Below are 19847 nucleotides of genomic sequence, written 5' to 3'. Positions count from 1 at the left end.
AACCAACAGTGACACTAATTTTAAAGTCAGTGATACTATTTAAAATTAACAAAAAAAAAATTAAAATGCTTGCTTAAGCTCTGATTTTACTCTGCGTGTAACATGGAACTAATGGAAACTTGTTTTAAACTCACTAGTATGAAAGACGAAGTATCTAAAATGCTCATTCTTATCTGACTTGAGCTTGGTAATATGGTGCTTTGAAACCCTATCATTGATTATTTTGGGGCATTGTATGTCTTACCTTTACAGTGGGGGAAATAATTATGTGATCCCTCACTGATTTTTTTTAAGTTTGGCCACTTACAAAGAAATGAATGGTCTATAATTTTAGTGGTAATTTTTGGTAGGTTTATTATAACAGTGAGAGATAGAATATCAAAAAGAAAATCACATGAAATAAAATTATTTTGCATTTCATTGAGTAAAATAAGTATTTGATCCCCTATCAAAACATGACTTAGTACTTGGTGGAGAAACCCTTGTTGGCAAGTACAGAGGTCAGATGTTTCTTGTAGTTGATTACCAGGTTTGCACACATCTCAGTAGGAAAGTTGGACCACTCCTCTTTGCAGATCCTCTCCAAATCTCTAAGGTTTGGAGACTGTCGCTTGGCAACTCCAAGCTTCAGCTCCCGCCACAGATTTTCTATAGGATTAAGGTCCAGAGACTGGCCGGGCCACTCCATGACCTTAATGTGCTTCTTCTTGAGCCACTCCTTTGTTGCCTTGGCTGTATGTTTTGGGTCATTGTCGTGCTGGAAGACCCATCCACCACCCATTTTTAGTGTCCTGGCTGAGAGAAGGAGGTTGTCACCCAGGATTTCACGGTACATGGCCCCATCCATCTTTCCCTCGATGCGGTGAAGTCGACCTGTCCCCTTGGCAGAGAAACACCCCCAAAGCATAATGCTTCCACCTCCATGCTTGACGGTGGGGATGGTGTTTTTGGGGTCGTAGTCAGAATTCCTCTTCCTCCAAACACGGTGAGTTGCATTGATACCAAAGAGCTTGATTTTGGTCTCATCTGACCACATCACCTTCTCCCACGCATTCTCTGAATCAGTCCCTTCTTGAGCAGGGGGACTTTACCGGCGCTGCAGGATTTTAACCCATTACGGCGTAGTGTGTTACCAATGGTTTTCTTGGTGACTGTGGTCCCAGCTGCCTTGAGATCATTAACAAGCTCCCTCTGTGTAGTTCTGGGCTGATCCCTCACCTTTCTCATGATCATTGATACCCCACAAGGTGAGATATTGCGTGGAGCCCCAGACCGAGGGAGATTGACGGTCATTTTATGTTTCTTCCATTTTCGAATAATAACACCAGCGGTTGTCTCCTTCTCACCCAGCTTCTTGCCAATGGTCTTGTAGCCCATTCCGGCCTTGTGCAGGTCTACAATCTTGTCCCTGATGTCCTTAGACAGCTCTTTGGTCTTGCCCATTATGGAGAGGTTGGAGTCTGATTGATTGATTCTGTGGACAGGTGTCTTTTAAAGAGGTAACAAGTTGAGACAGCTGTCTTTTATACAGGTAACGAGTTGAGATTAGGAGTACTTTCTTAAAGCGAGAGGACTAATCTGTGGGAGCCAGAATTCTTTATGGTTGGTAGGGGATCAAATACTTATTTCACTCAAATAAATGCAAAATAATTTATATCTTTGATGATTTTCTGGATTTTCTTTTTAATATTCTGTCTCTCACTGTTATAATAAACCTACCAAAAATTACCACTAAAATTATAGACCGTTCATTTCTTTGTCCGTGGACAAACTTACAAAATCACTGAGGGATCAAATAATTATTTCCTTCACTGTACCTGCAAAGTGTAGTGTATATAGTGGAACTATTAGCATTGTAATCCTCCTAACTATTGGATGATCGATATATAATGTTGAGTCATAGCTCAAGAAATTATTTAATTCTCTATATTGTTCTATTCAATTAATCTACAAGATGGCTGGTTCTAGCCAATGACTCAGAGAACCTGCACCTAACATGAGGGGAGACCTTTTGTTATGGCACAGTGCTTGCACTGCTGCCTCACAGCAGGAAGGTCCTGGGTTAGATTCCCGCCTGGGGAGCTGTTGACACCCTGCTCAGGTGGGTTATCTCGATTAGGGGCCTTTCTGTGTGGAGTTTGCATGTTTTCCCTGTGCTCACATGGTCTCCTCCAACATAAAAAAGGACCCCAATTAAAAACATGAAGAACACCTTCCTGTCCTGTCCCTGACCACTACATGGATCCATCCCCTGGAATTGGTCCCCGGGTGCTGACGTAGTGAAGGCTGCCCACTGCTTTCTGGCTGCCCCCTGGAGGAGGGACAACAAGGATGAGAGAAATGCAGAGGCTGAATTTCTCCAGCTACCACGTCCTGTGTGTGTGTGTGTGTGTGTGTGTGTGTGTGTGTGTGTGTGTGTGCGTGTGCGTGTGTTTTAAGTGCATTTGCACCTGTGAGAAAAATAAAAATTATTCTTCTTCCTATTCCTTGCCAATCAATGTCAGATAATATTCAAGTACATATTATAGATTCTTAGACTGGCATCCTCTGTTAGCTGCATTTGTATTCTGTATTTGGTAGCTAGATTTGTCAATCTAGAAGGGTGCAATTAGCAGTCACTAATATTTCTTTTCCGTTTTATTTCTCCCAATTTTTTTCTCTTATTTCCTCTTCTGTCCTTCACTCATTCCACCAATATTTACTATTGTTTTCCTATTCTCACTCCCCTTACCCCTTCCTGTTTCTTCTCTCTCACTCATTCATCTCTCATTTCTATGTCTTTATGACCCTTTTCCTCCCCTCATTTGGGTCCCCTTGCTCTCCTCCTTTGCCCCTCTGTTATCTTATCCCTCTAGGGTAAAGTGGCCCAGACTGCCTGCATGTCTGCCTGTAAGCATCTGTCCACGTCACTGATGCAGATGCTGTTGGACACAGAGCTCAAACAGATCACCATGGGAGCCATTCAGCAGTTCAACCTGGATGTTATTCAGTGTGAATGTAAGTACTGAACGTCAATCATCAACTTAAGGTTCATGTTGCGACAGCCCTAGTGAGCCATGCCAGTACCCTGTGATTATGTGGAGGACTCAACGACTTACTTTGCATATTCTGAATTAAAAAAAAGAGACTAGAAAGGACTGGTTTTCCATCCTGGAAGCAATTTCTCCTTAAAGCACCTTTCCACCAGATCCACCAGGTGTGCTTGAGTTTAACATTTTAGTGTCAGTCAGGTGCAGGGATGTCAGGAAAGGTTGGCATCAACACACAGTCTTAATTTAGTGACTTAAATACCCTTCAGGGCCATTTCAGTATTTAATTATTCTAGGTGAGCGGTTAGGAAGTAAGGAAGGCATGAGGAACACGCCTTCTGCATTTTGTCTGTTTGTCAGCTACCCAGCTCGTTAGACTCTGCAGAGACACTCTCATACTATGAATTCTATGACTAACTTTTATTGTTGAGGTTGACTAGCATTAAGTAGTTGTATTGACAATATACTGACAACACATGAGTTGTTGATGTTAACTAGCTGTTAAGCTATTATTTAACATAATGCACAAATATAAAAAAAGAAAAGAAAAATAAATGCACTCAGCCTTTATTCTGATTCCTTAAGGCATCTTGCACTTGTATCTAGTTGAATTTAGAAACTGAGAGATCATGCACTTAAGGTTGATGTCGCTCCAATGGTTGATTCTCATGAAGTGTCTGCTAAATTAATAAATGAAAGTATTTTTTAATCTTCACACATTGCAATAAAATATGGCAATCAATAGGCAGCTCAAGACTGTGAAATATAGTCAACTTCACTTTGGTCGCAAACTAGGGTCTTAAAGGGTTTTGATGTATGATGTGTATGGGGTATCTACACCAGTGGGCAACTCTGGTGCCCGGGACCCAAAGTACTGCTGGCTTTACTTCTAGGCAGGAGATAGTAGGGATTGAGTCAGATGTGTGATACTAGGTGACTGGTAACAGGAAAATCTAGGTGACTAAAGGCAGTACACAGTGACTGCCATCAGAAGCATCACCAGTGTACAGTACTAGCAACAGCATTTAGGGCGGATATGAAAGAAGGTATAAAGGACTTCCTGTACCTGTTTCACCTGGCCAAACTGGAACTAAACTAGCGACCAGAAGTAAATAGCGGTGGAGTAAACATCCCGCAATATTAACACCATTACGTTTGTAAGCCACTGACTGGACAGCTTTCCAACCATTGTAAGCCACAGAGTTCTGTTTTTGTTGCAGTACTAACAAGCAAAATAAACCTGAGTGTAAATTACGCTGCTTTTGTTTACTTGAGTGGACCGTCTAAAGCCTATACATGTGAAAGTTTTGTTCTCCCATCCCTTATTCTGGATTATTTTGCCTCAAGATCTCACTACCATTTTGTTTTCAATCAGTAATGTGTATTTCATGTGTTGCAAAACACTGATGGGTTTTCTTCATGCCCCAGTAGGCCATGAAATCAAAAAACCCCATAAAGAACGGTTCTGGTCGACATCGGTTAGGCATGCGCAAAATGTCACCTCTTGTAATGGGTGGCATTTATAAAAAAAACTTGTCAAACCCCTTGTCTTAAGTGATCAATGGGAGATAATTTGTCAACCGTATCACTGAGTCAGAGATATGGATGACAGATGTTAAATCAAGTTTGACAGATGGTAAACCAGTCACCCAACACTTAACACTCAACACCTTGCACAAATCAAGAATCAGGGGCAGGCATGAGCTGACAGCAAATGAAGCAGTGGCCTTTTAACCTTGACAGTGGTAAACTATAGCAAGGGTGCATTTGGTTTGAACTCCTGTCTGAATACACCACCCCCTTGGTTCATGTCCTTTTTACCACAGCAGAGCAAATGGATGTGACAGGTGGAAGATAGAGGAAGGGAGAGGATGAGGTAAAGGGAGTCGGAGGCCGGGAGGGAAAGAGCAGACAGAGGTTTTCTCCCTTTTGCTTTCCTGTTAGTGGTGAAACCCTAGCTGAAGGCCTCTTTACTTTCAGGGTTTGACTTCTCTGTGATCCGTACAGTGTAACCTCACCAGTTAGACAAAGAGACGTGGCGAGGTCTGCATGTGTACCAGAGACTGTGCTTTCTAACACCGTAACTCCCAAAGACAATGAGGGGGGAATTGTGTATGTGCGTGCGTGTCTGTTTGCCTGTCAGTTTTGAAAAATTAGGGGGCTTCTATGTTCTTGTTTTACACAGAAACACCTGCAGATTACTCAATACAGCTCATCACTGTAGATCTCAAGAGATCTCTATCTCTCTTTTTCTCTCGGTGTACCTCTCTCTTTTCCTGTCTTGTTATATTCTCATTGTTAATGGGTGCTCCTTAATGCTTCACATGGACAAGTTGAGACGTAATGCAGACGTGGTGGAAAATGCACAGCTAAGTACATGGCCGGAAGTGGTGCTTATTGACTGGACATATTAAAAACTTGAACCTTTGAGTATATGATATGGTGGCAGCATATTTTCGGTTACGTACAACTCATATCTGTGTACCCACTGGACTACAACACAAACCGAATTGGACAGCAAACAAATTGCAATATCTGCACATCAAAACAGACTTGTTTGGGTTTTGATTAATAACCACACAGCCCCATCTCTTAACACTATTAGTCATGCAGCACAATATTAAACGCAGCTTGTGGAAGCTTGTGGCAGTTTCACCTACCACGCCCCGTCCAAGTGGCGTGTTCAGGGACCTCTGGCACAGAGACAAAGAAGACGGGGCTGTTGAAAACACACAGTTTTCTACAAAGTTTTCCTTTCCATAATGTACAAAGGTTATTGTGGAGAGGAGGCTTGATAGAACAAGCCCCAGAGCAGATGGACACAGGTCATGACAGGGCTTCTCTCTCCTGAGTGTGTGTGGGGATGGGGTTTTAACCTGCTCCTAATTAGACCAACCAACTAGCAACAAGTATGCATCCACTCTGATCCTGGGTCCCTAATTTCCTAGATCCAGGTCAGGTGTGGCTGCTCAAACCACACCATCCCCACACCACACAGCTGGACGGACCACTCTCTGTGTGTGTGTGTGTGTGTGTGTGTGCGTGCGTGCGTGCGTGCGTGCGTGCGTGCGTGCGTGCGTGCGTGTTTTAAGTGCCCCAGCTCTCCACTACACATCTTGTTCTCCATCCGAGCCTCTGGTGATTTCTCTAAACAAATCCTATCCTTTTTTAGTAATAACAAGATAGTTTTGTCAAAATAATGTCTGCTTGGTAATTATAACATTTTTGCTACTATAACAATATCTCTTCTCGTTATTATTATATATCTGATGGGGGCGGGGTCATTTTTTTCCATCATTAAAGGCCATTGCCGTCTACAACACAAATTTAACACAAACAGGAATTATGACAACAGAGGAAAATCCGCCAATAATTTTTAGCAAATGTTTAGCAAACATTTATTTCCAAACGACAGATTCCTTAAGAAAGGGACAATGAATACCACTTGTCACACCAGCGCACACGCATGCACACACAAGCCTGTAGTGTTTGAAGTGGTTCTGTGTCGTGTTTAACATACTTCATGACACGGCCTCAGACACTGACTTGTGGGTGAACCTCAACCGGTATGTAAAGAGGTCCTGCCACAGACACACTGAGGCTAATGGACTGCCATTGTTACCCCACTCAAGAAAGCAGAGCTGGGCAATGTCACTGGTTCTTCAGCAGTGTCAGAGTGATCAACAGCTCCACTGGTAGCGATCCATATTTTAGGATTATAAATTATTAAAAGATAAGCCAATTAAAAGCTTATTTAAACACATAAGCTGACAAACCTTAAATAAAATATATACAATGTGGTCCATGGAATTGTGCCATTTAGAGCCAAAAATATTCTTTAGACAAGGACATGATATATACTGTATATCATATATATATATATATATATATATATATATATATATATATATATATATATATATATATATATATATATATATATATATATATATATATATATTTTTTGTCACTATAAGTTGAAGACGATGCTAGAGAAACAGAATTGTGTATTGGTGGATCCGTCTGGCACCGCTGGCCTCTGTCTGGCCACACAGGAAAGCCGCTAAGCAAGGGTATGATTTCTCAAGGCTGTGTGTGCATGATTTGCACCATTTGCACTCTCTAGTTTTTGAAAATCTCCAGGGAGGGGGCTGTCTAGGTGTGCGTGTGTGTGTGTGTGTGTGTGTGTGTGTGTGTGTGTGTCCGCACCAGGTCGGCCAAAGTTCAGCAGTGATTTAATTGAGCCAAGGATCCACAACAAAACAGTATCGTATTTCCTTTACTATTATATTCATCTCTATTGTGATATCAACACCGCTGAATTCCTGCACCGCAACACAGGCATCGTACCATCATAACATCGACTGTGGGGAAACCATTACCTCTTTTTATGGCCGTGGCACTTTAACCTAAAGCCATTGTTTCAGACTCAACATTGGGCATGTGTGGTTCGAGCAGCGTTCATGACGTAAACCTTAATTCCCACTTCCAAGTTTGGAAATGGAAGGCACAGCGGACCATGCTTTCAAGTGCCTTGTGGCACTAGTGGTAAATACCACCAAACTGCTTTGATGCTGGGATGTTACTGGGAACGCCCTGCTGCTCTTGCTGCTGTTTCTATCAAGAGCAGTTTGAGTTCCTGACACCATCTTTCTGTACAATAATTCTGAGGAGAAACCAATGGATGTTATTTGGTTGGTATTTGGTTTGTAATTTATGTTTTGGTGACAGCACTGGAACAGAATAATTGCTGAGCTATGTGAGCAGGACCTCTAGATTTTGCTATTTTTAAATCACAGACGGACTTAGAACTCAGTGGGAACATTTGACTTCACCACTGATAAAAACACTGATCAGCCACAACATTAAAACCACTGACAGGTGACGTGAATAATATTGATCATGTCGTTCCAATGGCACCTGTCAAGGGGTGGGATATATTAGGCAGCAAGTAAACTGTCAGTTCTTGAAGTTGATGTGTTGGAAGTAGTAAAAAAGGACAAGAATAAGGCCAAATTGTGATGGTAAGATGATTGGATCAGAGCATCTCCAAAAACGGCAGGTCTTGTGGGGTGTTCCCAGTATGCAGTGGTTAGTACCTACTAAAAAGTCGTCCAAGGGTCATGGGCGCCCATGGGCTGATTGATGCACGTGGTAAGTGAAGTCTAGCCCTTCTGGTTCGATCCCACAGAAGAGCTACTGTAGCACAAATTGCTGAAAAAGTTGCTGCTATGATAGAAAGGTGTCAGAACACACAGTGCATCACAGCTTGCTGTGTATGGGGCTCTGTAGCCGCAGACCAGTCAGAGAGTCCATGCTGACCCCTGTCCACCACCGAAAGTGCCTAGAGGGGCACGTGAGTGTCAGAACTGGACCACGGAGCAATGGAAGAAGGTGGCCTGGTCTGATAGAATCACATTGTCTTTACTATCATGTTTGTGTCATCAGCATCTGTGTGTACGTCGTTTACCTGGGGAAGAGATGGCACCAGGATGCACTATGGCAAGAAGCCAAGCCAGTGGAGGCATTGTGGTGCTCTGGGCAATGTTCTGCTGGACACTTTGGGTCCTGGCATTCATGTGGATGTTACATTGACACGTACCACCTACCTAAACATTGTTGCAGACCAAGTAAACCCCTTCATGACAATGGTATTCCCTGATGGCAGTGGCCTCTTTCAGCAGGATAATGTGCCCTGCCACACTGCAAAATTTGTTCAGGAATGTTTTGAGGAACGTGACAAAGAGTTCAAGGTGTTGACTTGGCCTCCGAATTTCCCCAGATCTCAATCCGATCGAGCATCTGTGGGATGTGCTGGAACAACAAGCCCGATCCATGGGGGCACCACCTGAAAACTTAAAGGACTTAAAGTATCTGCTGATAATTTCTTAGTGCCAGATAACACAGGACACCTTCAGAGGTCTTGTGGAGTCAATGCCTCGACGGGTCAGAGCTGTTGTTTAGGCACGAGGGGGAGCTACACAATATTAGGCAGGTGGTTTTAATGTTGTGGCTGATCGGTGTAAATTGTAATGTCATTTATGTACACGCTTTTCATGAATACAGAAATGGAATTTCAACACACCATTATGTTCAAGTTCCATGATAACAGTTGAAGCCCTGATGGCCAATATTGCTTATAACAGCAACAGTTAAATGATAAAAGTGTGTGAGAAGTAATTGTTTTTGTTTCTTTGTTTTCTCATCAGTGTTTGCCAGCTCAGAGCCAGTCCCCGGTTTCCAAGGAGACACGCTTCAGCTGGCCTTCATCGACCTGCGACAGGTAATCTGCCTTACCTATGAACTCATTCATAGAAGCTACAGCTTCTTAAAAAATGACAACTTGCACTCTTGAACAGTGCTTGAGACTTAGGGTGTCCTGTTGTCCCGGGGACGATAGAAAATGTTTGGGACGGACAGAGATCTTCCCCAGGACGAAAGGGATTTTTGTATGTCCACATCCTCCAGCTTGTCTCCTCCTCAGCCCTCTCACCTGTGTCTCACCTGACATTCTACCACTTCGTACTTTCGTCTATTGTGCACTTCACTGTTCATTTCTTCTCTGCTCTCAACCCTTGGCTCAATGTTTTTCGGCCCTACCTTTTCACCTTTCACCTGTCCTTAAGTCCCCCCCCACCCACCACCACCAAAAAATATATATATATTAGCCCCCCAGGATGATTTGGAATTGACAGGTTGCTTGCATCTTTACACTTGCATAGCATCGCACACTCTTTCAGTCCTACACACACATACTCGGTTACCCTCACTCTTGTAATAAGTTCCTGCGGTATGTAAAGTGTTGATGGGGACTCATTAAGTTCTTTATGTCAGCCGGCTGTGCTGACCTGCTAATCTGAGCCTGGGGTATGGCTCTGCATCAACAAGCCCGGGTCGCTTGGAGGTGACCATACTGAAGCACTTACTCGATAATGTTGCACATCGATATGCATTTGCTCGGCAGCCTAAATCATTTCTGGGCCACAGTGATGAGAAACTGTATTCGGCTATTAGGCTTTCTTACAGAGAAATTCCACGCTGTGTCCTTCCTGTATTAGGAGAAAAGTTACGAACCTACAGATTGAATTGAGAATCACCAGCTCTCTATATGGAGTGAATTCAGAGCTATAGCCCTGAACTGCTACGCTGCTCCATCATCCTATCCTAGCGAGGAGAGATTACAATTTTCTTTGTCTACTTCTACCAAATTTGCTCTTATAATATGTCATTTTGGTGTACAGCTCTGCCCATTCCTTTCTCCCGTTACTAGTTCTATAAACTCCTTGGACACCTACAAATTAAGTTGGATTTAAGCCATTTTGGATACATTTGTTTAACTTGTCAGCTATAGCAGAAGTTGCTAGTAATGGCCAAGTAAAAACATACAAGACTTGCCATAATGCAAAGAAGCAATGAAAAACTTTTTGTGTATTTGTTAAGTTGTGCATCTCTGTTCCCTCTAATGGTGACTGCCCCAGTTCCTAACACCAGGATGTGTTCATGCTTCCTATAACGTGGCTTGTACATTTGACCCGTTAATCTCGGCCTCAGGTAAAAGGGGTGGTGATGAATCAATAGGTCGAGGTTACGCAGGGGTCGTGTCTAATTTGGGCCAGAAGTAATTTATGTATCTAAACTCCATATGGAAAGCTGGTCCCACTTAGCCCCTCAGTATAAATACATCAAGGTGTCAGTGGCATAAATATCACCATTGGCCTTTGGTTTTCCAAAAAGACTAATGTGCACATAGTAATACAAAGGAATTAGATATTAAATCCAATTACATTTCTTCAGTGCAGCTGTTTAATACGTCTTAGTTACGTGACGTCTTCATCGCTGATGTTGTTTTGATAAGAGCTGATACTGATTTGGCATCCTCCAGATCACCCAGGTCTCATCTTACACATCAGACAATACAGGTCGCAGGACAATAGAAGCTGATGTTGGATTTAGAGTGAAGCCTCGGGAGTGGCTGAAGGACTAAATGGAAGCCAGAGGCTTTTCTGGAGTTTGGGAAAGCCTCCCCCATCTTTCAGGACCAGAGTGTGTCTTCAACTTGCTGACATTTTCCAGTACCCCCCCCCCTTCAGCCATAATGCCAGAATTTAGAAATCTGCTGTCATAAATAATAAACTTTTTATATATTGACCCCTGTTATAAATCCATAAAAATCAACAACGTTCAGCAGATCTCGACATCAAAATAAATGAATTGCAATCTCAATGCATTTTTGTCAGACAAATGACAATGTTTAGAATATAGAATAGATTTGTTTCATAAATGTGTTTCAAACCGAATAGCAGATATTTTGGTGTAATGCAGAAGACACTTGCAAAAGTTGACAGGTCACCATTGTCCATTCCGGCATTCATCATTTTTATTTTAGTTTTCGTCGCTGTGTAGGATGTTCTGAATTCTACTTGGCGACCTCATTTTACACCCCCCCCCCTCTCTCTTTCTTTAACTATTTATCGCTCCTTCTTTTCTGAATCAGCCTCTTGCTCCATGTCTCTCTTGCAGTCTTGTATTTATCTCTCTCCTCCTGACACCAGAATCTTGGCCAAAAGCTCTGCGTCTCCATCGCTGTGTTTACTGTTGCGGGGTCGTGATAACATGACTCTGCTTGTCCAGAAGAATCCCTGAGATTACATTCTCGGGTCTAGACTGTTATCTCCACTGCGTTTCGTCTCATCTGTCAGTATTAATGTGTTGATAGAACGATGGGATCTGGTTGAAAATTCCCCTCTGGGGAGTGGCCGCCCGGTGCCACGTGCAAGTGAAACATTCAGGTAGCATCCAAAACAAAGGAAAGAGTTTGATGTAGAATGGGCCTCATGCAATGACATTTTCATATTCTGGGTTAGATTTGGCTCTGTGCAGGTTTGCCATGTGCTGGACGTGACATTGATGAGGCCGTTGTTTCGGTGGTGATGGTTAACAGTTGTGAGAACCCGGGCTGTCGTTAAATGGCTGCCACATTTTGGTGACTGCCGTGAGGAGGTAGAACAACCATGCGGATAACTGCGATGCTAGAGAGTCACTGTGGGAAGCAGGTTAATGCTGTGGGACGGTAGCTCATGGCACATTGTGGTTCATGTGATTCCTAAAATCTGAGATCAGTAGGCTCGTCTCTCGAGCGTGACAGCAGATACCATTTCTCTTGAATAAGTACTCCCTGAATCCAGAATGCATAGTGCATTTGGTATTATGTTTATTAATATGATCAATATATATTGCACACCGACATTTAGATACAATGAATCTTGGTAATGTATCTACTCCACTCGGTGTTCTAGGTTGACCAGTTGCAATGCATGAATTCAGCAGCCTCCTGTGCAGGCTGAAAAGTCTGGCCAAAGCCTCCAGTCATTTGTCCGAGTAAGAATGTTTCTGTTTTCTGCTGTGGGGGGTGGAGGCAAGTGTGTGTGAGGGACACGGGGTGGGGTGTCAAGGTACTGAAATGACGACTGGGTGATTTAGTCAGTTGGAAGAATTCTGGGGCGGATACAGTGAGCACAAACGACTAACAGTAGATGATCGCTTGATCGTAGCAGATAAAATATCCTGATCCACACAAATGTAAACACCATTTAGATTAACGGACAAACAAGGCACAGATCAAAATAAGAATCTCTTTATTCTGTTTAACAGTTAAAAAAATAAACAAATATAAAAAATGTGGTTTTATGCACTGGATAAATTGAAGGCTAGATGACCGTATCACTGTGGGTATTTACAGATTGCTGGGTTTGTTCAGATTTTGTGATGGGTGAGAAGTGCAAAGCAGTGACTTTTTTTTCTGTGTTGGCAGCTTCTTGACCTGTTCATGGTGTGGGACTGGTCGACCTACCTGGCAGACTATGGACAGCCCACGTCCAAATACCTGAGGGTGAACCCTGCCACCGCCCTGGCTCTGCTGGAGAAGTGAGTGTACATCTGCTGAACACAGACATGTGGATATTACATTTCTGGAGTAGCCAGAAGTCAATCCCTGTTCAGAGGTTTGTCGTACTGTGTTAATTAGTTCTCTGGTGGATTTAATCCCTTGTCTGAATTTGGTTTTAAAACCCCATGAGAATCCCCATCTGGTAGCAACAACTAGCTGTTTAGTGAATATTGGGTAAGATTAAATGAGATTGGATAAATACAGAGCAAAAAAATAACATTACAGATATATCAAAATAAATATGGACGCACACTGAGCTGGGTATTGGTGATTCTACATATTTAGAATACCATCTAATGTGCATAAAAAAAAAAAAATCACATAACAAATTCAGTCTAATACAGAAATGTAATGGTGGCAGTTTAACCTGCTACACGCCCAGGTGCCGTTGTCAGGAACCTCTGGCGCACAGACACACACAACAGGGTTTCAGACACAGTTGATTGTCGAGAGTGGGCGAGTTGGAATAAGCCCAGGAGCAGATGGACACGTGTCATGACAAGGGCTCCTCTCCTGAGTGTGTGTGTGTGTGTGGGGATGTAGGTTTTACCTGTTGCTTGTTAGACCAACCAACGAGCAACAGGTGTGCAGCCACTCTGATCCTGGGCCCCAATTACCTAGACCCAGGACAGGTGTGGCTGCAAATGGTGACATAACTTCCAAACAAAGATATTACTTTTTAAAATCTATTCAGAAATTGAAAGAATCTAATAGAATTGCATTTTGTTTTTTGTAACCCAGTCCTAATATTTATTAGTATTAACAGAAAGCAACCCAACTATGGATACACAGACTTGTTCAAAAAACTTTAAATAATTGGGAAATCAATTGTATGTGTGATGGTTTGTAATGTGAGCTCTTCCTCACCTCTGCTTGTCGTCCTTCCTCTCTTCCTGTTTCTCCTGCTAACGGCTTCTCTGCAGAGTCTACAGGGGGTAGGTGCTGCCGCTTTACCACTCTTCAGTTTCCTACTCTCCCCGCCGCAGGAAATGACCAGCACCACAAACGGGGCTGTGCTTTTAATGAGTCTCTCTTTCTCTCTAGAATGAAGGACACCAGTAAGAAGAACAACATCTTCTCTCAGTTCAGGAAGAACGACCGCGATAAACAGAAGCTGATTGAGACGGTAGTGAAGCAGCTGAGGAGCCTGGTCAACGGCATGTCGCTGCACTCCTAGGTGCACACACACACACCCCCCGCAAAGCCAATGATACACCGGCCATTTTGAGGACAAATCTGGGCGTGAAAATAATTGTAGAAATCTGTTAAATCAGGATCCAAGAGCAAACTTTGCTGGCAAAGTTTCTGCATTAACCAATCAGAGACAAGAAAATTGATCAGCTGCCCTCAGCCAAAACTCTTCACGTCTCTGGTAAAAAAAATACGTAAAGATCTAGCGTCAACGCCGACTTAACAAGTACTGTTTGAGCTGAAGTAGCAGCAGACCTGGTTGACATCAGCTGCAACAACCACAACAGCTTGTTAATTACAGCGGCAATATCTGTTATTTGGAAGGACTATTGTTTTGCAAACGTCCCCCCTGGGATTAATAAAGTGTTATAATCTTAGTTTGTCAGGTTCAACTTACTTGTCACCATCTGTGTGCATCTCACAGTCAAATTTGCCCTATAAATGCCTGTGTATCATCAGCTTTAGACCAACACACATGAGACATGTACAGCGATCAACACCGGGCTAGACAAAAGACGCGCATGGGAATATAAAACAATTTGACTACGAGCAAACGTTGTCCACACGCGACACAAACCTAAACGGAACAGTTGACTGAACTCTCCAAGGAGAAATGGACGTTAAAATGTTGTTTTTTTTTGTTTTGTTTAAACAGCTCTGATGAAGCTTTGTTTTGTACACTAGTGACTGTAGCACTGTAGAGGGGCGGAGCAGTCCGCACTGGGACTCTCTAGAGGGCACCCAGCCACTGGTTCCCGCGGCGGCTGTGTACAAACTCACCGCTGGCTGCGTGGCTGAACGATGACGTCTGCATGGGCTGATGTTCAAGGTGCAGTTTGTCATCCTCCGGGCAGCGGCGCTTGTGGTTTTCCATCCCTCTGTCCCCGCTTTTCATGTCGTTTGCGCCGGCTGAGCGTGCAGGTTTACCCACGTACTGTTCCAGGCGTCGGCCTCCTGGAGACTCGACACGTGACTGTGGAAGTCCTGAAGTGGAGAGGAAATCAGAGTGTTATTTTTAAATTTTGTTTAAAAAAAATAATGACGTCAATATGACATTACACATGTGCATAATGTAAAATGATGTTAACAGATTATATTGAGCTTTATTTGAAGGTTGTTTTTTTTTTTTTCTTTAATATATATGAAAGTAAGTGTCAAATGGCAGGTAAAGTGTGAAATTTGAGAGAGTAACATCAAGCGACAAGTTTTCAAGCCCCCCGAGGGACTCCATGCAATACAGGTTAAAGCTTCCTCGCTGTACGTTCTGGTTCGTCTGGGAAAACTGCGCTGCAGCACGACGACAACAACAACAGCGGTTGGTGTCACAGCACTATTTGGATGGACACCAGGTTCGGGTTCGGGTGGGTCGTGCGTGATAGAACCATGTGGAGTCTTCCCCCGGTGGGTCGCCTGAGATGTGAAACGTCCAGACCGTTGCCACCGTGCACGTCTGTACTTAGACACGCCTCCCCCTGATCCCGGCTGTTTAGAAACTGTTCCAAACTCTCAAAAATCGGTGAAGAACAGAAGAATCATTTCACGTGGTTTTTCAGATGAAACACTTCAAGTGTCTAAAACCGCTTATGAAGGCTCCGGTGTTTTTTAAGCTAAACCTTTGTGTTCCATCACGGGGAGTCGATCGTGACCGCGTTCTTCGGTCACCCTATTTACACGGCACTTGGCTGAAGTTTTTTTTTTTTTCAATACTGAATCAATTTAAAAAAAAGATTCTGATGCCAATCGCTCCGGTCGACTCCAAATGATAAGGTGTAGGTTCAAAACAAAAAAGCCTCAAAGCCATTGATTGCTGCTTATCACAAATTTGGTTCAGTCACCATGGCATCGCTAACAATGATACAAACCGCTTCTGTTTCTCTGGTATTTATTCTGTTAGATTTAAGTAAATTAAGAACCAAAATAAAATGCAGTTAAAGTTTCAGTCAGGATTAAAATGTGTTTGTCGTTCATTTGCATCCGAATGCAGACAAAGTGAAACATTGCAGGGAAGTTGGACCAAATAGAGTGGCAAGATGCACATGTGTTGTCTTCCCGTTTTGACATAACCAAAACCGAGGAAGTTTAAATTCTGCTAAAATTAACTTGGAACAACTCAGACACTGTAAAGTCTATATTATTGCACAAGCGCTATCAATACAAGTAAACGTTGTGTACCTTGACTCAAAGTCACCCTAATCCTGTGACATGCCAGGCTAATAATTGGAATTTGCATGCCTGACTTTTGTATTTGAAATGGCTCTTATTTCACATGTGCTATCACAATTAAATCTTAGACCGGCTTCTTCTTTTTTTTTTTTTTTTAATTATATTGTACAATCAGAATTGGCATCCGGAGTTTTAATTTTCCCTTAAATGCAAGTGTACTACAGTGACACCTTGAGGATATCGGGGTCAAATATTCAAAGTGTTCATCTCATTTCAAAGCTGATCAGGCGTGAACCTGACTTGGCCACAGTGGAGCAGCTATTTGGGCTTGAATGGAAACGGATCATGAAGCGTGCGGCTCCACGTGCACCGCCGCTGTCCCCCCGCCGTGGAGGCTCTGGCACAGTGCACCACAAACGGCAACTCAAGGAGGTGACCGGGGTTGGGACCAAAAGACACCTTTAAAGTGTCAAAGTCTGCCTTGCATTGCACGGCCTCCCCTCAAATAGTGGGTACGCACCTTATACATTCAAATTTAAAGGAAAACGTTGGTTTTTTTTAACCCCAGGCTCATTATTCGGTCATTGAGGAGTCCTGTTTAGTCGTCGTATGGATGGCGCAGTTAAATCACTCGAATCCCAAACATACTTTTGTTCCTCAGGGTAAAGTGAAGCTTTAGAAACAAACTTCATATATTTTTTCCACCACATACAGCAATAATTGGTTTTCCTGGCGGCCTCGCAAGCAGGTCGCCCCTCACCTAGTACCTACAGACTGACTCATGATGAAAACATTTTTTTTTTTAAATTGGACTTTTTTTTTTTTTCTCGTGTCTGCTATACTTTCAGCATGCACTTTGCACTGAAAACTTTTTATTTGATTGTTTTCATTATATATTCTTGTTTCTCTTCTCTTCAATTATTGCTTGTGAATGTCATTGTACATACTACATATTTTGTACAGTAAAATGTCAGAGCCGCAGCTAAAATGTGAGGAAGGCAGCGCTGACGATGACACGCCTGCCCTCCAACACGCGAAGTAAAAAGGTAATTTAAACGCTGTTTTCGTCACTCGGTGGAACAGGGCGCGACGTGAGGAGGATGAAGCTCTGTTGCGTTACCTCCCCTGCTGCTGTGGTTGAAACTGGAAGGCTCTGTTGGAACCCTGTGCAACATTCCAGCACCAACTGTCCGCTGTAAAAAAAAAAAGAAAAAGGGTCAGATTTTAGCTTGGCTTGTAAAGGAGGTGTCAGAAAAAAAAAAATAAAGGTTTTCTTTTGTTTTCTCGTTGTTTGTTTGGTTATTTTTCATAAAGACGTCGGATGGTTCTCTGACTTGGGTTATCGAGGTAATACTGTCCAGTGAGTGCCGACTCTCACACTGGAAGACAAAAACGAGGCTTACTTTGGCAAACCATTTTCGCTTTTCCACGACACTTCAGGGGTGGGAATCATTTAGAGACAAGGCGGCTCACAGATACAGCTGGAGTGGCGTTTGGTTGTACCATTAACTTTTGTTTCTGGGGTGAAACCTCTCAGAAGCAGATTGAAGAGGAACTGCAGCAAAATGGTTCCAACTTATCTCCATGTCAGGCAAGGAGACTCACTTTCTCAACTACTATCGGCAGCCATTTTGCATTAAGATCAATTTTAGCTCAAGGACCATTATCTCAACAATTTACAAATTAAACATCTTCCCCCAAATTGTGGTTGGAGTTTGTGGGGCTTCATTTAAAAAAAAAAAAAGATATTCATTCCATTCACCATTTGCTTCAAAGTGATGGCGTTAAACCTTCACTCAAAACACTTGTCCTGTGGATCGTCCAATAGACTGCATAACACGCAAACACTTCTATGGTTAAGAAATATTATATATCTTCTCTCTCAACAGCCTACACCCAGGACAATTCAAAACAAAAAGTGCTTAAGTCGATATTTATGATATGATGCTGCATTCAGAAAACCGTGATAAGCCAAAGAGCCATAAGCCATGTGACGTACGGGACTGGTAGTGAGATCTCAGGTACTTTCTGCCCAAAGCTGCTGACAGTCAGAAACCTCCACGCCAAGAAATCAAACAAACCCTCCACACACAGCCAGAGCACTAAGCGCGCTTCCAAACGCTCCTACACACTTCAAACTGTCCCGTCTTAAGAGCACAGGTCCAAAAAAACACACACACACACACACACACACGGTGAACTTTGCCCTGGGTCAGCGTTTGAATGCGGGGGTCACACGAGGATCCCTGTCGCCGGGGATGTAATGAGGCGAGAGACGTTTAGAAAGCTCTATTATCCCCACGCACCGGTGTGGACGGCCTCAGCCGCCCCTGCTGACGCCAAGGACGCATAGATGCACACGAACACACACACACACACACGCGGTTGTACCCCCGAGGATCCCCTCTCTGATCCACACCGAGGCTCCACAAAGGTGGCAAAGGTTAAGTTACATGTTAAACCGCAGGCCTTTTTAATATAGGCAGGAAACTTTCTTTTTGGCCACCGCCACGGGGGCCTCGCAATAAAAAAAAATAAAAGCGTACAAACGCGAGTAGAGAAGGTAAATTGAAGCTAAAAGTTCAGTTCCTGTGAGAACACAGTGACGGACTCCATGCTACGTCACTTCCTCCTTCCTCCCTGCATGAAGTGAAGTGAGAAACGCTTCAAAGTGTCATGGCGTCGGGGTGGGGGGGTGCTCCGACGGGGGGGGGGCAGTTAACGTCTCCCTTCGCGCGGCCGAACAACGCGGCGGCGTGGACCCCGACCGGGCCTTCTGCGGGCGCGCTCAGCCGTCGTTTGGTTTTCAGGCGAAATGAGTCGATGCCGTGTTTAACTTTTAAGTCATTTGAGGTATTTGTCATGCGGCCCACAACACCACTGCCCGGTTACTTAGTAGTGATATAGATCAACAGATTCATTTAGTTCCTAACATTGTGATGTACACGTAATACACAATAATAATAATACTACAGAATAAAAATACTACATAATACAATTACTACTACTACTACTAAATAACAATAACACATATTAAAATAAAATAATAATAATAATATTAAAATACTACTACTACCAACAATAATACTATATGAATAAAAAAATATTTAAACAATTATTATTTATTGATGGGGCGGGGGGGGCGGTGTTACATGCGCGCGCCGCAGGTTGACACGGAGTTGAACTGCGCTCGAGCCCCGAGTCCCACGTCACGTAAACCCACAGAAAAGAAAGACAGACACGGAGACACGGTGGGGGGGACACGGAGACAGAGACGGTGTCGGGCAGAGGCTCCGTCCATGCGGTCACGGCGCGCACGGCAGAATCCCGGTTCATTTGCTCCGGGTTGTCAACGAGTGCAGAAATGCTGCGTTCCGGATAACTCGGAGGACGGACTTTTCCCGAGTTTCGCGTTCAGCGGAACGCAGCATAGAGGGTTTGCGGTCATTACGTCATCGTTGTACTGTACCCTGTGATTGGTCAATGCTTCGGCGTAAAAGTGCAAAAAAAAAAAAAGT

The 19847-nt window shown here is 43.3% G+C and overlaps 1 protein-coding gene across 7 annotated transcripts in view; it reads left to right on the top strand.

The window, feature by feature from the left end:
* exoc6 (exocyst complex component 6) overlaps positions 1 to 17611 on the top strand; it is a 71449-nt gene extending 53838 nt beyond the window's left edge. For 4 of the 7 annotated variants that reach the window (XM_080020919.1, XM_080020916.1, XM_080020914.1 and 1 more), the window contains 4 exons: positions 2856 to 2997; positions 9239 to 9312; positions 12841 to 12953; positions 14020 to 17611. In XM_080020919.1, the coding sequence (XP_079877045.1) occupies positions 2856 to 2997; positions 9239 to 9312; positions 12841 to 12953; positions 14020 to 14152 (462 nt within the window). In that variant the 3' untranslated portion in view covers positions 14153 to 17611. Of the gene's footprint in view, positions 1 to 1954; positions 2998 to 9238; positions 9313 to 12840; positions 12954 to 13898; positions 13911 to 14019 lie in introns of those variants that run through there. The other 3 variants (XM_080020918.1, XR_013844670.1, XM_080020917.1) reach the window with 3 other exon arrangements.
* The last annotated feature ends 2236 nt before the right edge of the window (positions 17612 to 19847 follow it).

Source organism: Zeus faber (assembly GCF_960531495.2).
Source record: "Zeus faber genome assembly, chromosome: 20".
Taxonomy (NCBI): domain Eukaryota; kingdom Metazoa; phylum Chordata; class Actinopteri; order Zeiformes; family Zeidae; genus Zeus; species Zeus faber.
The sequence above is the reverse complement of the archived record's forward strand: the minus strand, read 5'-3'. Positions and strand labels throughout refer to the sequence as shown.